General features: G+C 41.6%; 1 protein-coding gene across 2 annotated transcripts; it reads right to left on the bottom strand.

Annotated features, from left to right (window-relative positions):
* Positions 1–42: 42 nt before the first annotated feature.
* On the bottom strand, positions 43–13,358 carry samd10a (sterile alpha motif domain containing 10a). 2 transcript variants are annotated; one of them, XM_049581224.1, is made up of 5 exons: positions 13,063–13,358; positions 11,158–11,339; positions 3,557–3,725; positions 3,313–3,459; positions 43–422 (listed from the first exon to the last, which is right to left on the bottom strand). In XM_049581224.1, the coding sequence occupies exons 1-5, from the start codon at positions 13,073–13,075 to the stop codon at positions 400–402; spliced, it is 534 nt and encodes a 177-aa protein (XP_049437181.1). In that variant the 5' UTR covers positions 13,076–13,358; the 3' UTR covers positions 43–399. The 2 variants fall into 2 exon arrangements, with proteins under 2 accessions (XP_049437181.1, XP_049437182.1); XM_049581225.1 differs by having other exon boundaries at positions 3,319–3,459.
* Positions 13,359–21,842: the final 8,484 nt, after the last annotated feature.

Raw genomic sequence — 21,842 nt, 5'->3', positions numbered from 1 at the left:
TAAAGTAGACATTTGAAAAAAACAAAACAAAACAAAAAGCACTAATATTTTGATATTTTTATTTATTTATTTTGTTTTCTGACATTAAAAAAAAGTCTGATAGAGAGAGAGAAAGAGGTAGAGAAAGTAAGACAGAAACAGTTAATAATAATTAATCACAGAATAGAGCCATAAATTGACAGATTGTCTTGGAGCTTTTTCATCACAGTTCATAGTCAGTTCGTAGAGATTATGTTTGTTCATCACACAGAGTGAAAAGCTGCCAACTTCCTATCAGCAACATAACTCTGGATATCGCTGCTCATCAGATGGATTTATCCCACAGATCTGATTCACATTGGAGTTTATTTGAGTAAATATCCCATAGTTCCACCGCATCCACATCTTCCAGCAATCTGGCTACGATATCCTTCCAAAGGAACCTGTGAAAGACAGAAGGATTAATACTTTGTGGATATTTGCAAACATTTAAAACAACTCGGGATCAGGTTTATTTGTTTTCAGGCAGAGTTAGGCCGTGTTCACACTGGACGCAGAGGCCAGACGCATTAATGATAAATATGCACAAAAACCATATAAATTGAGAGACAGATAACACTGCTTTTAGGTTCCTAGTCAGTTTCACTACTGTGTTATTTTATTGCACTGTAAAATGTCAATCAAAGGTGAATTAATAAAGTTGATTTAAAATGATTTCTGAGTGATTTCTTTCATTAACTGTGTCTAAATTCAGGGGCTGCAGCCTTTGAAGGACACGGTCTTGGCAGTCTACATCAGCCAAACCGAATGCTCTCCAAACGAAGGAGTAAGGTAGTAAGTTTGTTAGCTCTAAATCATGGACCCAGAGATTGTTATTATATATATTTTTTATCTGATACTTGAGGAGACGATTCACTGCCGGAGACACCGCCGTTTGATATATTTCAGGCTGACGGACCGTTTTCAGGTCAACTTATTAAATTAAGATTGTTTAAGCTGTGTGCTTTTTGCTAACCGTAATGTTGACAACTGTTAGTTAACTTAATATATAATCGTCACAATGCATCTTGGGATAGGCTGGACCACGAAGGATTCATCCGTTGCATCCTCCAAATTCTGGGAAAGAAGGCTGCATTTGAGGGAGCCTTCAAAATGGGACGGCCTCGGCCATGCTGATTTGACGGAATCTGTCTTCAAATTCAGCCTTCGAAGGCTGCAGCCCCAGAATCAAGACACAGCTCTTGTTTTTATCTACATTCATGTCCTGGTTAATGAACATTTAATTTTATCATTGTGGCACACTTTGTGAAGTCAGTTTCAATATGGGAGACAAATGAATGAAATACCAATTGTCCCTCTGATGTTTAATAAGAATCATGATGATTGAAAATTTACTGCGATGATGGTTTGCAGAATTATTGGTACAGACTCTACAAAAAGCCACAGCCATGCAAAATGACAGCTGCTCTGACACTGTTGAAAAACATCTCCGATGCGACACAGTGGTGATATTGCACCTTAAGTGCCTTATTTCTCATTGACAGGTCTTATTAGTGGTGGAGGGGCACAAGTATCGATATAAAAATACATGTTAAAGGGCATTTCTACATCCATTTATGGCGGACTGTGAGTGTAGAAATAAGGCTTGTACATGTGCACCCAGCGCCACAATGATTGAGATTTATAAAATTGAATCCAGCGACACACAGTTTTATGAATGTGATGAAAAGCATAGATGTGCACATTTCCGTTTTGTGAGTACACATAGTTTTAGTAGTGAATCTACACAGTTTAATACATGTGGCCCCTGAAGCGCATTTCTCCCTAATGAGCAGGACACGATTCTGCTCTCTGCTGTGTGTGCTCATCTCTCTCGCTCTCTGTTGACAAATATGTGGAATAAGAAAGTATGGGGTGCATATTCTATCATTATTAAGATTCAGATCATTTATGTAATACATAATACATCCTTTGTATTCTGCACAATAGATTATCAACATTCTTGCCAGATTGGCTCGCAGCTTGTGTAGGAAAAACATCAGAAACAAAAACTATCACCACAGATCACGTGCTGGCTGCAGAGTTCAGCACCACAGGGTATCCGGTGTAAAAAGCCCAATCTGTTAACATGGTTGCTGAAAGGAAGCGGGCAGCACTCCACGTGGCGTTTCTGCTTCCAGTGTGAGCCCAGCGTTAGCTGAGAAGATTGACACCACTTCCATGTTGGTACAGTAAATATGAAGGTACTGCCATTAGCCGGTTAGCTTAGCTTAGCACAAATACTGGAAAAAGGGGGAAACTGGTAGATTAGCTCTGTCCAGATACGCCTACCAGCACCTCTTTAGCTCATGAAATAACATGTTATATCTCACTTCTTTAATTCTTACAAAAACTGGTTTGAAAAAACTTTTATTTGTCATTTTTCGGGGGGGGGGGCGGCGGCGGGTTTATCTGTCAGAGAATTTCTGTCTCTGAGCAGTTGCCAGGCAACCAGCGGAGACTCCAGGAAGTTACTGGTCCCAGCCAAGAAACAGTCCAGCACATAATTCCCTGTAAAGCAGCAAACTCTTATTTTTACACTTTTTTTCTACAGGGTAAACCATAGACTGTAAAAATAATGGATGCTACTGTGACATCATCCATAGGTCGCTGTTGCCATCTTGTTTTTAAGGGGGCCAGAAGTGACCACATTTGGGCGAAAGGCTGGTGCTATGGGGGAGCAAGGGGTGAATCTGACTAAGAAAATGACGCTATTGGCAAACAGCCTGCTCCTCCTTAATTATGTGTAACTTTAAGCCTCAATAAAATGGCAAGTTATATGAAAATAATGTTTTAAATGTTGAAATAAGCTACAGAGACCAAAACTGTTTCTGTACCAGGCTGTTAACATGTTTATTTCTGCTATAAAGTTGGACACTTTAACATGGAGGTCTGTGGGGACTGACTGGCTTCAAGAACCAGCTCCAAGTGACAATTAAAGGAACTGCAGTTTTTGCAATTCTGTGTTGGCTTCATTTTTCAGTCCCTGAGGTTGCCGCCTGGGTTAAACAAACGTATACAACGTATAACGTGTTAATGAGTGAGCTTTAGACATCCTGGTTGGTGGATTTTGTTTCCTTTGGACAGAGTCAGGCCAGCTAATTCCCTCTGTCGTTATGTTAAGCTAACCCGCTGCTGTCTGTAACGCCATATCTCATGTACAGACATGAGAGTGCTATCAATCTTTTCATCTAACTCTCTGCAAGAGGGTGAATAAGATTCATCCCAAAATATCAGACTATTCCTTTACAGTCGAGATTTGAGAATGGAGTTGTAAAAAATAAAAACACACACCCTCACCTCTGCTGAGCAGCTGCAGGTTGCGTCCCTCCTCCTGCACCTGAAGCTGCAGCACCTGTTGCAGCAGCTCCTGCCGAAGAGTTTCTTGCACCAGTCCCATCCTCTCAAGCTTCTCGCCGTTCAGACGCAACAACGCACGGCCTGGAGGATGAAAGCAAAAATCAGATGTCACTTTTATTTTGTAATTCTTTAATGCACATTTATTTCGTATGTCTTCTGATTATCTGAGCAGTGTGACCTGTGATGGCGTGCTGGGAGAATGCCTCCACATAGGTTAGGTAGTTGTGCGGACAGTGCTTCTTCAGCCATTTACAAACATCTTGTTGTGACCAGAGCACGACGGGGCGGATCAGACTGGGCTGTGTTGGGCTCGTGTGATATATCCCATAATTGTCACTGGAACGGTACTGCAGACAGACAGATGGACAGACAGACAGACATTTAAGTACAGGGAAGATGGACATTATTACAAGAATTCACGTATCCTCTTTCTGGTTGTAAATCGGATGAGAAGATTGTGAGCCCTGGAAGACTGGAAACGGGGAAACTGCTAGCTTGGCTCTGTTAGGTATCATCCCTCCTTCCCGCAGTTCTAAAGCTCATATCAAAATGACAAACTGCAGTTTTATGGTGGGCTGCAGGTATAGATGGGCCTATACAAGAGGACCTGAAAAGATCAGACCTCTATAAGATCAAGAACAGGTTTCCTAATCAAAGCAAACAGGGATGACTGCAACCATATGTGCATGCAGATCAAACACGCTCTGCATAGATGTGAACTTCTAAGTTGTCTGGAAGATCAGCGAACATGCAGCGGCGGGAACTCCTCCAACAGTTACAGCGCAGGCGGAGGAGCATGTAGGCCAGTGTGATCATGAGATCCAGCTCTTTAATCTTAAAAGATGTACAGGATGTAAAACTATGGCGGACTAAAAACTGGGCCTTTGATCACTCAATCAGTTTAAAAAATTCAGCAGGTTCAGCGTTTCTCCTACTCAAGATTTTCTCAACTGGAGCAAAGTGGTGCTTCAAAAAGAAATCAGAAAGAAAGGCTGGCTTGGATCTGAGTGGAGACAAAACAGTGCTGGAGGTCTCTGCAATGTGTCAGACTGATGACTCCATCTGATAAAGACCAACATGTTACTTTTCAAGACATATATACGGTATGTCCCAGCTAAGAAATATTCTTACAATACAATTCCAATTATTCATTCATTCATTCATTCATTCATTATCAGTAACCACTCAACCTGGTAGAAGGTCACAGGGGGGCTGGAGCCTATCCCAGCTGACATTGGGCGAGAGGCAGGGTTCACCCTGGACAGGTCACCAGACTATCACAGGGCTGACACATAGAGACAGACAACCATTCACACTCACATTCACACCTACGGACAATTTAGAGTCACCAATTAACCTGCATGTCTTTGGACTGTGGGAGGAAACTGGAGTACCTGGAGAAAACCCACGCTGACACGGGGAGCAAACTCAATGCAAACTTCACACAGAAGGCGGACCTCAACCTGGAACTTTCTTGCTGTAAAGGCAACAATGCTAACCACGACATCACCGAGACGCCCACAATTCTCATTATATTTTAATATCATCTCATTAGAAGTATTTATCTTCTAAGGCTAATGTTTCAGTATCAGTATAATTATTTTGTAATTAGTTGTTTTTGTGTAAATTTGTGTTCATCCATCCATTAAATATCTTTATATCTACAATCAGTTTGCATTAAATGATCTGATGAAACACCCAGAGCCAAAAACAATAATCTTTTCTTACTGGAAAATAAAGTGGCTCAAAATCCAACTTGAGTTAGGTCCTGATCACACAGAAAGCATCTCAGCAGCTGGAGGTGACATTTTGTAATTGTTTTTAATGAGAATGAAGCTTTTTGCTTGCTGTTTTTGTGTTGCTACGTGCCTTGTGTTTCTGCGCTCTTGGCGGCTGGCACTTTTGAACTCTGAACTCCTCGAGTTGAGAAAACTCAGAATGGAAAAACGACGCACATTATCTCTGTTTTCTTCCCACTATCCAACTGGAAGATCTGAGAGGTGGGCCTTCTGTGATGGTCACAACAACAAGTTTGCAGTTAGTAAACAATGGAGGAGAAACTGGTGGTAGCGGGTTGTTTTGGATACCCAGAGGTATACAACTTTACAAACCGCACTTACCCCCCTTTTCAATAGAAAACAGCAGGCATGGAAGCATCTAAGTGCTGTAAGGCCATCATGGAGGTGAAACTCCTGGACCAACTGGTGGTACTCCCCGTGATCCACCCTCTTTTTTAGGGTCTCATGTACCCACACAGATCTCTGTTTCACTGTGCCCAACAAACTATCTGCTGACAGCCTCTCACCCTCAGCCAGAGCTACAGGAAGTGCCCTCTGCCTCAACATTTTAGTGACATTTTAGCTACTAATTACTACTTACTAATTAAGACTGATTACATGGGAAGGTTAGTGTAAGGAGGTGATGGGGTGCAGCAAGCATTTTTTTGTGGCATTAAATTTAAAAAAAAAAAAAAAAAAAGGCGGTTTGGTGTGCCTCGCATTTTGCAACCTGCAAAATGCTTTCTGTGTGTGTGGATATACAGCTGCTGCTGGAGCTCAATACTGGACCAGTTTCAAAAATTGTTGTTCCTAAAAGTCACTTAGACACACAAACATGGGAAAACAAGGTCTGGATTAAAAAATACCAAACTTGGGCCATCGGTAACGTAGTGGATAGTGCCGGCGCCCCATGTACAGAGGCGATGCCTCGCTGCAGCGGTCGCAGGTTTGACTCCGGCTTGCAACCCTTTGCTGCATGTCAACCCCCACTCTCTCTCTCTCAGCCCATTTCAATCTGTCCTGTCCATTAAAGGCAAAAAGCCCAAAAAAATAATCTTTAAAAAAATACCAAACTTACCCTTTAAGTTTGTATTTATTTACACAAGAAGTTAATCAGTAGCTGGATATAGGACTGGTGTAATTTGCTTTATTGATTATTGGTGGTAATACTGCACAGATCTATCTGTTGTACTAGATAGGCTTCTGTAGTTAATACTGCTGAGCCTTAGCATGTCATGTCATAAATTATGTGCATCATGTATTGTGAATACATGCGGAGCCCAGGAAGAGTAGCTGCTGTTGTTGTCACAGTTCATGGAGCTAATGGGAATCAAAATAACTAATAAATAAACAAACGTAGACACATTCAGAGCAGCAAGTTTGAGTCGAGTGTTTTTCTGCCTCCTGACTTCCACTCCACCATTGTCCTACAGTTTAAGTTTCTGCTTTTATCTTTAAACTTCCTGCCACCACGTATAAAGATTATTTATACTTAAACCACCAGATTTCCTTTCATTTTACTTTTACCTTTCAACTCAGGTCAACTCAGTGCAGCACTTCCATTTTTTGGTTGTGAGCTCAGTGTATCTCACTTCAGACCTTCATCTTATAACACTCAGTTTTTAAGTGCTGCCTGTATTTCTGCATTGCTGTGATTTGTGTGTTAGTCACTTCTGAATTGGGCCTTCATATCACACAAAGGACAAACACTTCTCATACTGTGTAGCAGTCATTTTATTGTCCTTGTAATGGTTCTAGCACATTTGATTTAAAAACAGTTTCCTCAATACATCTTAAATAAATCATGTTTGCCAAACAGACAGCGTCCAAAATGCAGTAATGTCCCCAAAATCTCCACAATCTACTAAGGCTGCGAATAATGATTTTCATTATTAAGTAATCTCCTGATTATTTTGTTGATTAAGTGATGAATTGTCCGACCAATAAAATGTCACACAACTGTGAAAATCACAATTTTCTTAAGCCCAATGAGCAAACAGATTGTTTTGTTAGACCGATGTTCACTTTTTTTTAATAAAATAAAACAAAAAAGTAGCAAATCCTCATTATGGAGAAGTTGGGATTAAAAAATGTTTTGCATTCTTACTTTAAAAAAAGACCTAAATGATTATTATTTTCTTTCTGAATGTTATTGTGCTGCTGACAGAGACTATAATGAGTGTTTTCACATGGTCACTCTCAAACCAACATGTACAATACACCAGTAAGGAGTCTGTGGCTGCAGAGTGGGTATAAAGAGCAGATAAAACTAACTGAGGGATGAAAAGCAAAAACTGTGGAAGAAGTTAAAGAGCTATTCACATGTTCCAGTGCAGCACGTCTTCCGAACACACAGCACTGATTAAGTTTATGTTCCTCAAAACAAAAATAAACCGGCCACTACATTATGTGCATCCAAGAGGATTGAAGCAAACAAACAACGCATTGTGTACAACTGTTATCAGCCCAGCCCAGTTCTATGTTTGCAGCTTTGGCTGCAGCTCATTGCCGCCTTTAAAGAGCCTTTCATGGGGTGAAGACAAAGACACGCGCTTTCTGACTTGTAAATAAAGGCTTTAAATGAGGACGGTTTGCAGCACAAATGGATCGTCTCTGTTGACTGGGTGAGCAGACAATGCTGCTATCAGATAACAAAATGAATATCAACTAAAAAATATAAAACTCAGACTGGAACAGAGAGGCTGCTGGAAGTGGATCTGACGATGTTTCACATAAAGAGATCTATAAAAACAAAGGCTCTGCACACCCTGCAAAAAGAATCACAATCTGTATATCAAGAATTCAGTATCAAACTAAACTCTGTCTGCTCTCAGTCAACAGAGTTGCTTCAGCACAGCGCCAGCGTTGGAGGGCCAGTGCTATTTAAAGCCATACTAAAAGGCTGTTAGAGCCCACCAACCCGCTGGGGAGAGAGCCACTTCCATTCTCTGCTAACAAAGTGCCCATTTGCAACAATATGTGGTGACCGGCCACATTTGTCTGACTATGATTTCTTTTCTTCAGGACTTTTCTGCACAGAAATCTGAGAGAAGAGTTACTGAACACCGGTGAGGATCACTTCCATGTATACTCAGCAATGAACATATTTATTTTAATGATTTTTCAAGTAAGTATTAGATGTGTTTTGTATCTGCGTTACTTTATGTAGGAATACAGGGAAACTGATAATGAAAAGGAAATATGAAAACACATAACACAACTACTTTCCTTCTATTGTCATGTGGCTATAATGATATCTTATATATTCCAAATAGTGCCACCACTACAGTTAATATGGACCATAATAACATTTCATAGTATAACATATTAATATAGGATATGTGCTCGATCAGTCCAAGTAAGGAAACTCGAATGCCTGTACTTAGTGATTTAAATGAGCTCTGTATGATATTTAGAGCAGTGGTTCACAACTGGTGGGTCAGGGTTCATTCTGAACGGACCACAAGTGACTCGCAAACGTGTCAAGTTTGTAAAAAACAAACTTTATTTTAAAGTATGGTGAATTTCTAGCACATAGATTTTATTTTGAAGTGCCATTTCTTGCTGAAGGGCTGATGACTAATGGACAGCTACTCGACAGAGACAGCAAACTAGCTCGACGACAGGGCCAAACGCAATATGACGCTGAATATATTTAACTCTGTGGACTTTGAACTAATGACTGAGGAGAAATCTGGACCCGTGGTTGGACCAGTCAGGAACCACTAATTTAGAGAATCAATAAAGCAGCAAACCACAATTTGCTATGCAAGGTACAGTGGAGTGATGGCGTCCTGGGCAGAGAACAAAGTCTGGCTCAGTGTGTGTGTGCTGTAATCCGATCTTCTCTGCTTTCTTTGTGGTAGATGGTCCAGTGGTGCCTGTGTGTGTGTGTGTGTATCCCACTGGCTGGCTCATCACTGCCGCTCTGCACTGCACTCATATGGCAGTTACCGCTAATATCTGGACGGCGTCATCACAGAAGCTAACACCTACCATCTGGTTCCCTCCCCGTTTACACTGTTAGCTCTGTCAGCACTGTTAGCCAGTTAGCTGCTAGCCACTGAGTCAGTGATTCATGTTGAGAGCCGTGTGCAGACGACCTTTGAATCATAGATACGCTCTGAATATCACATGGAGCTCCTTTAAAGTCAAACAGAAATTTAAATGCTCCTCACTCTTTGTGTGAAGAGATTTTAAGAAACAAGAGGATGCTGACACTGCAGTCGTTGTGCATATTTTACAATTGATCAAAAAAAAGGACAAAACCCATATATCTTGCAAACACTAAGAGGTTTTTTCCTCCTTCTCCAACAAGCCTAAAGAACTTTTACATACCATTTTTGATTTAAGATGTCTGTCATGCTGTTAAATTTGTGTTCTACTCAGAAAGTGAAACTGTAGTTTGGTCATGTTTCTGGAATTTCTATTAGTGTTTGAAAGGCTTGGTTTTTCTTTAAAAGGTATGTCTTTAATTTTATATTAATACAATGTTGTTATTTGTCTCTTGAACAATTTAATTACCTATTATATTCCACCGCAGTCAATTGATTTCACTGTCTGAAAATGTAATTGTGCTTTGGCTACACATATGAAATATCATGCCGATAAAGCTTATTGAATTAAAATGAATAAATAACTGAATAAAGGAAAATGTCCGACATATATCTTAAGTCCTACAACAGGATCACATCGTCACAGAGGAGCGTGATATCTATTCAGACCTATCTTTCATTTTAACGTAAACCCAGAACTGGCTCAAGGGAGACGGCCCTTCCTCCTGATCTCCACTTATTCTTCTGAACATACATTCATATGATGGTGCCTCTATCATTGCACTAACACATAGTTTCAGCTCTGGGGCCTTTGTTTGTTTCCAGTGTCTCAAAATAACCTGACAGACTGTTATTATCCCTGCTATAATAACAGAAAATGCACACTTGGATATGTTTGGTATTTCTGGACCGGTCCCGCAGTAAACACCTGGATCCAAAGTGGTCTGACCACACTTCATTCTTATATATGGTGTATTTCAGGTTTATATTTCCACCCAAAAATATATTTCAGCATCTTCATTCTGTGGAGTCTTAATGGTGTGTGACAGTATCTTCGCAGTATCTTATACTGTGTGAGCTTTCCCCCGCTTCTTTCACATGCTTGCAAATGTTAGCACTGATTCTCACTAGGTGTTACTTATGGTTCATGTTATTGCAACACCTACTGAGTCAGTGTTGTGTTGTCAGGGGTGGGGAGGTAGGGGAGGTATGATTAGCATTAGCTGTCTCTCTTTCACGGTCCAGTTGTGTTTATGGTTAATTACCAGATTGTTAAAACTCACAGCACCTCACCACTCCGTATGTTAGCCTGTGATTTCAGTCATGACACAGAATAGCATAGGGAGTGTTCAAATCACAAATGGCACCAAGAAATGGCTAACAACCCCAAGGACACACCAACAAAGACACTCTGTAAGAAAAGATAACGCATAACAAGCTGCGCCAAAGGTACAAAATAGTATAAACTTCTGGCCTCCTAAGGGGCCCCGGTCATATTTCCCCCGCATACCTCCACCTTATTTAGAAGTGTAGTAAATGTCATGTTAGTTTCAGAATGTTTAGAAGGTTTGGGGCTTGTGAAAACTTGGTCCAATATTTACTTCAGTGACCACAGGCCGAAAGAAACGGTCATATTCTGTACTCATGTTCACTTCTCCCATTTGGAATGAATGGAGTCAGGGCTGCTGCGAGTCTCCTAAAGCGGCAGGGCAGAGCCAAAACCCATGGCAGACATACAGGAAATTAATCTAGAGTGGGTTGTCTTGGTTTATCAACGTCTGTGACATTGATTACCTTTTGTTGAGTACCATCAAGCTTAATATGGATGAAAAAAAAAACATGTCCTTGACTGTAGAGAGTGAGAAAACTTGAGGGGTATCCCACAACATCAGTTCATGAACCAGCGGTGCTATTCAAGATAATGGGGTGATGTGTGTGATCAGTACCTGCAGGCCCTCTGTGCCCGGCTGCTGCAGCAGCTTCACCGTCCTGCCCCCTGCGGTTTTCTGCCCACGACCGTCATGCCAGGTTAGATTCCCACCTGTCCGTCGGCTCAGCTGGTGCTTGAAGTCCTCAGGCAGAGCCCTGTACTCCACAGCTGGCCTGCAGAAACTGAAACTGGATGCCGCTGGAGAGATAAAAGCAGGAGGTATAATGATTAGACAGCGGGTTCTATGTGTAACTACTGACACTGTAAAAACAGCATAAGACAGGCTCTGCAAAAACACTCCTTCAACTCTGCCTGCCTTGAAAACAAAAGCCAGAGCTGAACCCACCTGGACACCCTGTCATTCAGGGATGATCTCATCATGAAGTACCTGCTCATACCTGCTCTATTGATACTGAGCAGGCATTAGGTTCAAAGTCACCCGAGCCCACAGAAGCTCCTGGGTAATTCACGGAAGTCAGTGTTCAAACAACACTATCACTTTGAGCGGAGCTTGTAGGTGAATGTCGGAGCTGTGAGACCAGCCACTTTCTCATCATTACGAGGCGGCCTGCGGGCAGACATCCAAAACCACTCAACAGCAGGTGGCTTCCCAACATCCAGTAATTAAAGAAAGTGTGGAACTACAGTAAACACGCTGTTACTGGCACAGATCCTGGCAGAAAGCCACAGGTCATTACTGATTCATGTGCCAGATTTGAAGAATTTTCTTACCGTGTTTGAAGCTGTGTGTGCAGCTGCGCTTGTGTGCGTGTGTGTGTGTGCGTTGGCGCATTAACTTGCATTTTCAATATCTTAAACTGAGAAGAGAATCTGAAAAGAGGACATAACGAGAGCGACTGTCAGAGGGGACGAGGGTTTGAGGAGATGAAAGGGTGTCTTTTGGTGTTCTGGCTCCGTGCCTCTCCTTTCCGTCACTCATCGTCTCCCGCTGAGAGCGGAGCAAAGCCGAGTCCTGCAATCATCAAGGCAAACCAGCGGCATCAGATTATCACGAATAAAACTCTGTGTGCCATTTTTGTTTCTTTGAGGTGTAACTCTAAGGCTGCGTACGCATGAACTCTTCTTCACAGTGTTACTGCTCCCCAAGGCTGCTGCTGTAACCATAAATGTGCCCCTTTATCCCGGATTAAAACACATTTAATTAAGACCACTTGTCAGACGGGGTTTTTTTCTTCACTTCCTCATGCATGGGAGGAAAAAGTCCTCATTAACCAGCATATATAAACTGCCTGCACCGGATGGAAAAACTCTTTTATGAACAAAAATCTTCGCTAAACATGCTGTGAAGTGTTTCCTGCCTGCAGTATGTTTCACTTGGTGTTGGAGTTGAATCTGTAGTGTACTTTAAACAGGAAGCAACACACAAACTGCACCAATTTTCAACAGGATTTTCTTTTCACAGTGAGGAGGACATAAAGGCTGTAAATCACATTCAATTCTACAGATAGGGGCTTTAAATAGTGGCAATTAAGAGTAACCTAAATAAAATGCAAACTGGCCACAGCAGCAGTCCCACTATCAGACTGGTGATACTGGTGTCCTCTGGCGCGCTGTCCGTTTCAGCACCATGACACTGACCATGAGCAGACCTGGCCATCATGTTCATATAATGTCCATACAGGCACTCATGCGGCACTGACGGTTAAGTTACTGAGCTTTAATCTTATTTCCTAAGGTATGAGGTAGATTTAATGTACAGTTATGACCTCACACTTTATGTACATATTGACATGATGGTGCAGCAGGCGTTTTCCCAACTGACGCGACCACTAACAAACCTGGTTAACCGGTCTCACGCGTATTGAGTTGAACTAACAAGCTCCATGTGCGCTTTAAAGTTGAAGTTTCCAGCTATTTTAAAAGGTAATTTCGATTAAAGTAACCCACAGAAAGCGCCTACCGTCCACTGCCATGGTGTTTCCGAGCCGTACTGGATCTAGTCAGAGTCTTCCATCGTCTCCGGTGAGCGACACACAGGCAGCGGGTCCTGCGCCCTCCTCTCCTCCTCTGCTCCTCTCCGCGTTGTGTTTACCGACAAAAGTTTCAGAGCCGTGAGGCAGCAGCAGGAATGACGCTCCACATCCTTCTCCAGTCTTAACTGGTCTGACTGGGAGAATGCCCTCAAACCAGCTCACGCCGTCCGCCGGTGTCACTCTCTGCCGGAGCCTGTGGACTGAAGTTGCAGGAGACACGACAGGAATGTCCCCGAGCAGCTGGCTGACTGGTTCCGCTGGCTCAGTGGTGCGCGAGGGGCGTGCGCGCGCGTGTGTGAGTGAATTTGTGTGCGGTTTTATATCTGTGTCGTGAGAATCAGACGCGCGGCTTTTTCTCAAGAGCCTGCATGAGCGCAGCGAGCTCAAAGTGCAGCCCCGGGCCCTGTAATTATCGCAGCCAGTGGAGACTCTGAAAAACAGCCGGATGAAAAGGCTTCTCATCACTGCAGCATCCACCGTGAGGAATTCCCCCCTTTCTGCCTTTTCTTAAAGAAAGGGAGCTCTGTGCGCGCCTGTGGGCAGTGGGCCCTCTGTGTGATGGACCCTCTGTGTGGGGGGTTTGTCCAGAAGAGCTGCAGGACATCAGAAAGGAGAGAGCATCGATCCTGCTCCCTCCTGCACTGTTCATTTATTGATCACATCTCTTACAGTAAAGGGTAAGTAGCTGAGTAGCTGAACTATGACCTCCACAAACTAATCATAATCATTTAAATAAGCATACAATTATATCATTTCCTTTTCTCTTACTTTGCTGTTTATACAGTTTTATTTTTCACCACGATTAAAGGCGAGATATAAAGTAATTTAAGAAAATGATTTAAAAAACTTGAAATGAATGACTGAGCATGAGGGAACACAGGAGGGCTGTGAGTAAAAGTAACAGGAAAAACTACATACAGTTTCATCACTGCATAAGAAGATGGTGTGAAAGAAAAGGGGAGGGTAAGTAAGTAAGTGTACATCCCACTGGTCTCAATTAAAGGTCCAGTTTGTTGGATTTAGAGCAGTGGTTCCCTACTGGTCCAGCCACTGGGTCAACATTTCTCCTTGCTCATTGGTGGAAGGTCCACACAGTTTAATACGTCCAGCATCATACTTGCATTTAACAATGTCATCAGCTCTGTGCAGGAAATCAACTGAACTCCAACATAAAGTGTGTTTTTCACTGCCGGTCCATTCACAAGGGACCTGTGACCCACTTTTGGACCACGAACCACCAGTTGGGAACCACTGATTTAGGTCTGTTCACAGACATTAAATATACTGTAATAACTGTTTTCTTTAGTGAATAATTGCCTGAAAACAAGAATTGTTGCGTTCTCGTTACCTTAGAATGAGCCGTTTATATCTACTGTAGAGAGCAGGTCCTCGTCCATGGAGACCGCCATGTTGAACCGCCATGTTCCTACAGAAGCCCAGAACGAACAAACCAAACACTGGCTCTAGAAAGGGCCATTCGCGTTTTCAAGCCTGGTCCACCTCTGAAGTTGTCAAAATACAGCGTTTGGGCAGTGACTTGCAGCGTCAGAAACCAACGATAAAAGGCGTCTTTATTGTCAGAATGATACGCGCTTGGTTGCTCTTATAGTTTAACAGTGCCTGGCGGTGTCAGAGGGAAGCACGGCGGGACAAGGACAAAAGTTAAGGCGGCAAAAGTCCAACTGGGGCAGGTGGGAGGTAGTGAATGACTTTCACCCGAGAGAGCGGTGTTCGTGTCCCCTAAGATTCTGAAGCCAAACCCTGTTCTTTTTTCCTAAACCTAACCATGTGTGATAGTTATTGAAGGAAAAAAAAAAGAAAAAAAGTCAACTTGCCGTGTTGTACAGACATAGTGCTTTTATTTTGAAAGAGACTGTAGGCAAACTGTACATGTCCTATGAAAACTGAAGTGTATTTTGAAAGAAGACAATGCATGTAACAGGCAGAACTTGACACGGCATCCCAGAACGTCAACAACCAACGCACCCAGGGTACCTTTTACGTCATATCTGACCGTGGAAAGCCCATGAGCAAACGTCGATATGTGTAAACTATGTGCAGCACTTTAAATGTGCTCTAGAAATAAATCCTGACTTGACTTGAATTGACGAGGTTGGAGTGACAATGTGTTGCGCTTTCACGTCGGCTGCTGTAGTTACCAGCCCCTCTACAACAAGAGCGTCTGGGAAACACAATTTTTTTAACATGAAGGTGCTTTATTCAGTGTTTTCACCGATTTAAATCACCAAGAATATTTGTTTTGAAGAGGAAGAGTCCTCTGCAGATAATTTTGCTCCCACTAAAAAAACTGAACATCTGGATCTTAGGTTATTAGAAAAAAGGTGAGCACAGGTGCTGGGCTAGCAGCACATCTCCGACATGCCAAACAGCACTGGAGAAACATTGATTTGTAACGTGAAACTGATTTATTCAGTGTTTATACTGGTTTAAATCACCTGGGGTCTCATTTATAAGCATTGTTTACGCCCAAAAAAGGGCTTGAAATGTGCGTATGGCATTTTCTTAGCATGAATTGGGAGTTATAAAAAAAAAAAACTTTGATGAGAAAATGTGCATAAATTTAGGGAAACTCTGACCCATGCACACCAACATTTTGGAGATGGGGGAAATTGGCCACTCAGATGGTGTGGTGGTGCACTGAAGCCAGACTGAGAGGAATCGTTATTCACATAATGAGTTCTCTCACACAAATTTAAATTCACCTCATATCACATGTTTCTTATATATCCACTTCATAAACATTCAAATGCAGCAGTGTTATTCGTGCCAGTGAGCCATAACTTTTCCATAAGCACCTTTTGATTGTAAATTATATAAGTCAAATCAAATCTCAAATCAAATACCACTCAATATTTCATTAACGCTGTCTCACCATCACGTTCCCTGCCCTGTGAGTGCAGAGGGTCGAGGCCAGACTGCTGACACTTGTGGTCAGCTGTGGAGCCAATGAGAGCAGCTGGATGATGCCAGGCTGTGGCAGGTGGCAGGACTCAGGAAAGTCTGGCTCTCAATTTCTCGATAATAAGCATGATAATAAGCATGAATATACTGAGTCATTTTCACCTCAACCACGTCGCTCAGACTAAATTATCACTGTCGGTCGTGGAACTCAAAGATAACTTCAAACAGCATTAAATAAATGCAGCTCACTGCATCAACAGTTGTAATACTGTGCATATATCATCAGTACAATTTTAGCTTTCAGATAGTTTTTGTATGTAAAATTGCTGCAGGGAAGACAACTGTGCTGTCAGGCGCACAGAGTGCACTGGAGACACTGCAGTGCTGCCACACACACTCTGCCTCCTCCAGTCACCTCACCCGGCACATCCTCAACACCTTCACATATGGATTGTATAAATTAGCAAAGACAACGGGGTGCAATTCTTTTTAAATTTCAGGGACAGTCTTGTTTGATGAACTCACATTAACAGCAGAAACATGTTGCCATTTGCTGCCTTTTCTTTTCTTTTTTTTTTTGAATGTGACCCCACCAAACAATAAGTGCTTTCGAGTGACAAGCACCTCGATTTGTGTGTCAGAAAAACTCATTCTTCTTGGTTGCTGCCATGATTCACCAATAAGAACCACTGATCAGCCGACTCATGTCAATGCATCAACATTCATGTGATGTTTTGCACTGACCATTTGTGGTTGAATGTGGCCATGTAGAGGGTGGGATATGGGGCTGATCCATGTGCGCACAATTTCAGATGACTCAGGATTTATAAAAGGAAATAGCGTACTGGCAGGCATGCGCACGGTTTTATATTAAATCAGAATATTATCTCATTTGTAGTTTTATAAATGAGGCCCCTGCTCTGTTAGTTTTGGAGAGGAAGAGACCTCTGTGGATAATTTGGGTCATGGTCGAAACCTCTTGAACACCTGCATTTTAATTTATTAGAGAAAAAAGGTGAGCACAGGTGCTGGGCTAGCAGCCCATCTACGACATGCTAAACATCAGAGAAACACTGATTGGTGACTTGAAATTGCTTTATTTAGTGTGTTTACCAGTTTAAATCACCTGGAACGTTTATTTTGGAGAGGAGGAGACCTCTGTGGCTAATTCGGCTCCCAGTAAAAACCTCCTGAACAATGAAGGAATCCTTACCAGGAGAAGTTTCAGCTGGTTGCAATATGTAATCCTCACTGCTAGATGCAACTAAATCCCCCTAAGTCTAACACACTGGACCTTTAATGTCCACCAATTCATGACCTCTGTTTAAAGGTCTAGTGTGTGGGGTTTGGTGGCATCTAGTGGTGAGGTTGCACATTGCAACCACATGAAACTTCTAGCATGTGGGAGGCAAAAATGTGGATGACCCTTTCTAGAGCCAGCATCTGATGTGTCCGTTCTGGGCTACTGTAGAACAACACAGTAAACTATTGAAAATAAAGAATTTGTCTGCCAATAGGTGGCCCTAAATCCTACAAACTAAACCTTTAAATGACAAATGCTGCCATTTGTCAAGAGGCAAGAGGAGTTTTCCATATATTGGTAATAACTTTACATCCCAACATCAGTCCTGTCTGAATCCACTCAGCATCAGCAGGAGGGACATGTCTAAGTGGGCAGGGACTTCCCACGATAAATTCAGCACACCAAATACATAAAAAAAGATTAAAAAATGAGGGCAAACTGAATTTTGTTTTTCCACTGCTACAAATCTTACTCGAGCTTTGGGGAGTAGCTGAGAAATTGCCCCTGAAGGGTCTGGACTAAAAAAAATTTAATGGTTCTCATCTGTGTATTTATAAATATCTCATACATTTACATCAGGCTGCTCTGGTTTTTAAAACAGTTTGGTTGAAATGTACAAAACAAAAATCTGACAGGGCAGCTGCATGTGTTAACAATCTGCAATCAACAGAGGAAAAACTGGATTTTTTTTTTCTGTACAGACTAAAACAGATTTTGGCAGGGAACTGTGATGGTGAAAGTGTGATGATGAAAGTTAATTAGAGAGATCAGTGTGAAAACCACAGTATCAAACAGGGCCATGGATGGCACTTGATCAGTGGAAACAGTGAATGTGTGCAGGTGTCCTGTTGTGCACTGTTGGAGAGACACAGATGTTTGCCACAGAGTATCTGAAGACCTTCTGAGGACAAGTTTAATGACCTTGTAGACTTCTGAATCCTCCTACTATAAAAAGCTAATTTCATAGACAGCTGACACTCAAGGCTTTTACTACTGCGTCTCTGCTTTAACACAGTATTTTTATTGTGCTGAATTAAAATGCAGATCACAGCCTCACATGGTGCATCGCCTCCCCATACAGTCCTTTTCTCATACTACAAAGCTGTGAGACTTGACACTGTCATGAGATATCAGATAAAACACAACTGAACACAGTCAACAAATAAACACAGATAAATACGCTATTGTTCAGTCTACCTCAGATTAAATTCAATACCTGTTCTTTAAAAGGTCAAGGGTAGATGTTTTTGTGAAATGCACCAGTGGTAGAGAAAGTTTTGACTTAAGTAAAAGCAGCAATAATACAATGTCAAAATATTCTTTTACAGGTTATGGTCCTGCATTCAAAATCTTTCCTAGGTGTCAGGAAAATAACCTTCAAGTATCAAAAGGTAAAGTACTGATTATGCAGAGTGGACTTTGTCAGTGTTTGTATTATTATCATTATAATTTATAACTGATTTGTTACTACTGATGCATCAGTGTATAAGCAGCATTTAATGTCGTAGCCAGTCTACTTATTAATTCTGTTATAATAAGTATAACATGAATAAGACTTTAATACGAACATGATTTCTGCCCGAGTCACGCCAGATAGATTTTCAATGGCAATCTATGTTGAAAAAAAAAAAAAAAAAAAAAAAACCTCCCATGATTCCACGTTACTTCACAACGTCATCAGAGTCCATCTTTTGTTATTGTTTTGATTGAGAGAACCCTAGCGGCAGAAATTACATTCTGTGCCTTTAAAGCCTCAGTGTGTAAAAATGGTGAGACATCAGCAGTCAAATTCTAGATTGCTGGGCTCACTCGCGCTCACTCGCTCACCCCTCCCGTCGGGTAAGTGACGGTGGCCTCGTAGGACAGAAAGGCTTGCGCAGACAGAGATGGCATCATCCACGAGTTTTTCACGTTTTTCAGGAGTAGGCCTATCTAGCGACGAGGTGAATATTTATTTAGGAATCTAAACCATGTTACGATATTGTAGCGACCCTGCAGTAAATGTTCTGTTATAATGTCAATGTTCTGTGAGTTAATGGCATGTTTGGGATTGAATGAGTATAGGTAGGGGGCAGGTGCGAGTGTGACGGGGATGAGGGCTGTGTGAGTGCGCGTGCTGGTGTGTGTATGAGCGAGCTGGAGGAGAGAGCAGGAGTGCACAGTTGGAGTTACAGCTAAGTTCTTGTTTGTTGGTTGTTTTGGTGTAGTTACGGCCAACAGTAACCTGTACTGTTCAGTAATAAACGGTGGTTTGCCGAATAACTGCGTCATCCTTTCCACATGTCCTGGCGGATGCTACAATATGTTATAGCTTACCAGTGAGATATAGGTTATCTGTGAGATATAACGTTATGTTAGGAGTGTTTTATCTCTAATTGTTTTGGTAACACGAGCAAACATTAGCACAGTAATGCTAAAATAACACGTTTTATGTGATAGTCACGGCACAGTGTGGCAAATATAGGTTGGTACGATTATAATATATGCGTTTCCAGAGTGTTCTTCCACAGGAGTTCTTTCCACCTGGAATAAGCAACACCGATATTCACTCGCGTTTTGTCCCGTCCTCGCTTATCTGATCTTTTTTTTTTTATTTGGTGGCATGGTTTCCCTCTAACGGGGCAAAACATGTGTGTGGTCCTCCATTTAAAGTGTGACAGAATCATAAAAGTACAAAGCAGGTTCACGCAGAAACGCCCCAGATTGAGCTTCACCTTCTCTGTCTCCAGTGATGGCAAGTTCTAGGTAAACGCGAAAGGAGAAGCGTGTATATCCCTTTCGGCCACTGTATTCAAATATGGCGACGCAAGAGGGCAGCCTCCAACACACCGCACACTGTCTGTGTATATATAGAGAAATCATTCTAAGCCTATGAGAAAGTTTCCATTTGTATGTGAATTGCATTACACTTTAGTAAATATATATTTATGAAAGCAATAGTTGATATTTGCTAATAAACAACCACGTAAATTACACATTGTAACTTTAAGGGTCTCGCCTATCTATGTGTCACACAGGTAGCAGGTAGTCTCAGGGCCCAGAATGCTGTTCAGTTCACGGGGTCCACTGTTTGTGGTTACAGCCCTGCTCACACTATCATCAGATTTAGTGATGGTGTGTTATTCTGGTTGCCTTGAATGTCCTGATTTAACATTCTCTCTTTGGGTTTATAAGAATAAAAAGATGCCAAGAGTGGATGCGAGGCAGAGCTCCCTGCTGGTTTTGATATTACATTATGTGATTGATGTTTATTTGAAATGACTCCGCACTAGATAACAACGTCTGCCAGATATTCTCCTACATCCTCCCACAATCGATGCCTGAATTACTCGCAGTGATCTCCCATTCACCACTGCTGATTACTGCCTCATTGGCTCTAGCCTGGCTTTTGGAAACAGCGGTCACAGGAATACATTGTAATTTATCCCAGCTACACCACAAACTGCACATGGGATTGTAAACCCAGTTGACTAGCTTGAGTGTAATTGGCAGGGTGTGGCTGTGAGTGCAGATGTTTCTAAGGAAACACAGACTGGAGCGTTGGGGCTCCTCTTAAACTTTAAGCATGTACACATTTGGCCTGGTTAGAGCGCTTAAAGATGAAAGGGACTGCTTGAATTAATAGTTTCCACAGGAGAGAAAATCAAAGAGCTTAAAATATTAATAGAATACATTTGAGGTTTACACCAAGCAGCTGACTTTTGTTTGAATGTTTAACAAAGGAATTGTTTTTATGGTCATTTCATATATCCAGATAATCCTACACAGTGTGTTATTTTTAGTCCACACATTATTACACATTGTACTTTAACACTATGGCCACAAAACAGAGTTAATAGTTTCTTTTTTTTAGCAATAATTTAAAGCATATTTACAATAAAAGTCAGAAACTGAGGAGGCAATTTCTCCTCTTAACATCTAAACCAGTAGTTAACACAGGGGGGCAGTCTCATTCTGTGTGTCTGTGTGATGTTACTGAGCAATATTTGACCATTTTTCAATATATTTACAAAGTCAAATACATAAATTACTACGACTACTACTACTCCCAACACATTTCATACTATATTCCTTAAAGGCAACCCAACTTGGAACCATAATTAATATAAAGACTACTGAAAATAGCATTATATGATGTAATCTTTTGTATTTTGAGTGTCTTTTTTATTATATATCAACTAACGGCAGTCTGTCTACAATCATAATGGTGCCTCTTGTATATCTTTATCACAGTGATGTTGGTTTGACACTATATTGACAACATTTATAAGGTTTAGGATGGTTTATATTTTGTACATTTACATGTTTTTGTTAGTGTTTGGGATATTGTTATTTATTATTTTGTGATTGCGGTTATTGGGAGAGTTGTGTCACACCCAGAGGAGAGGAAAATTCAAAATAAGATGCCTTCCTTGTCCAGCCTGTTTCTCCTAGACATAACTGAGAAATAGCCTTCCTGCAGTCATCTTTATTTGTCTGAAA

The sequence above is a fragment of the Epinephelus fuscoguttatus genome, linkage group LG7 (assembly GCF_011397635.1).
Source record: "Epinephelus fuscoguttatus linkage group LG7, E.fuscoguttatus.final_Chr_v1".
Lineage (NCBI taxonomy): Eukaryota > Metazoa > Chordata > Actinopteri > Perciformes > Serranidae > Epinephelus > Epinephelus fuscoguttatus.
Note: the sequence above shows the minus strand (reverse complement) of the source record. Positions and strands in the feature narration are given on the sequence as shown.

Bases quoted from the DNA above. Each gene is read 5' to 3' on its own strand.
- samd10a (XM_049581224.1), bottom strand. The intron at 3,726-11,157 runs GTACTGATCACA...GTCTGTCTGCAG, and splicing joins CGGGCACAGAGGGCCTGCAG to TACCGTTCCAGTGACAATTA. The intron at 3,460-3,556 runs GTCACACTGCTC...TTCATCCTCCAG, and splicing joins CTCCCAGCACGCCATCACAG to GCCGTGCGTTGTTGCGTCTG.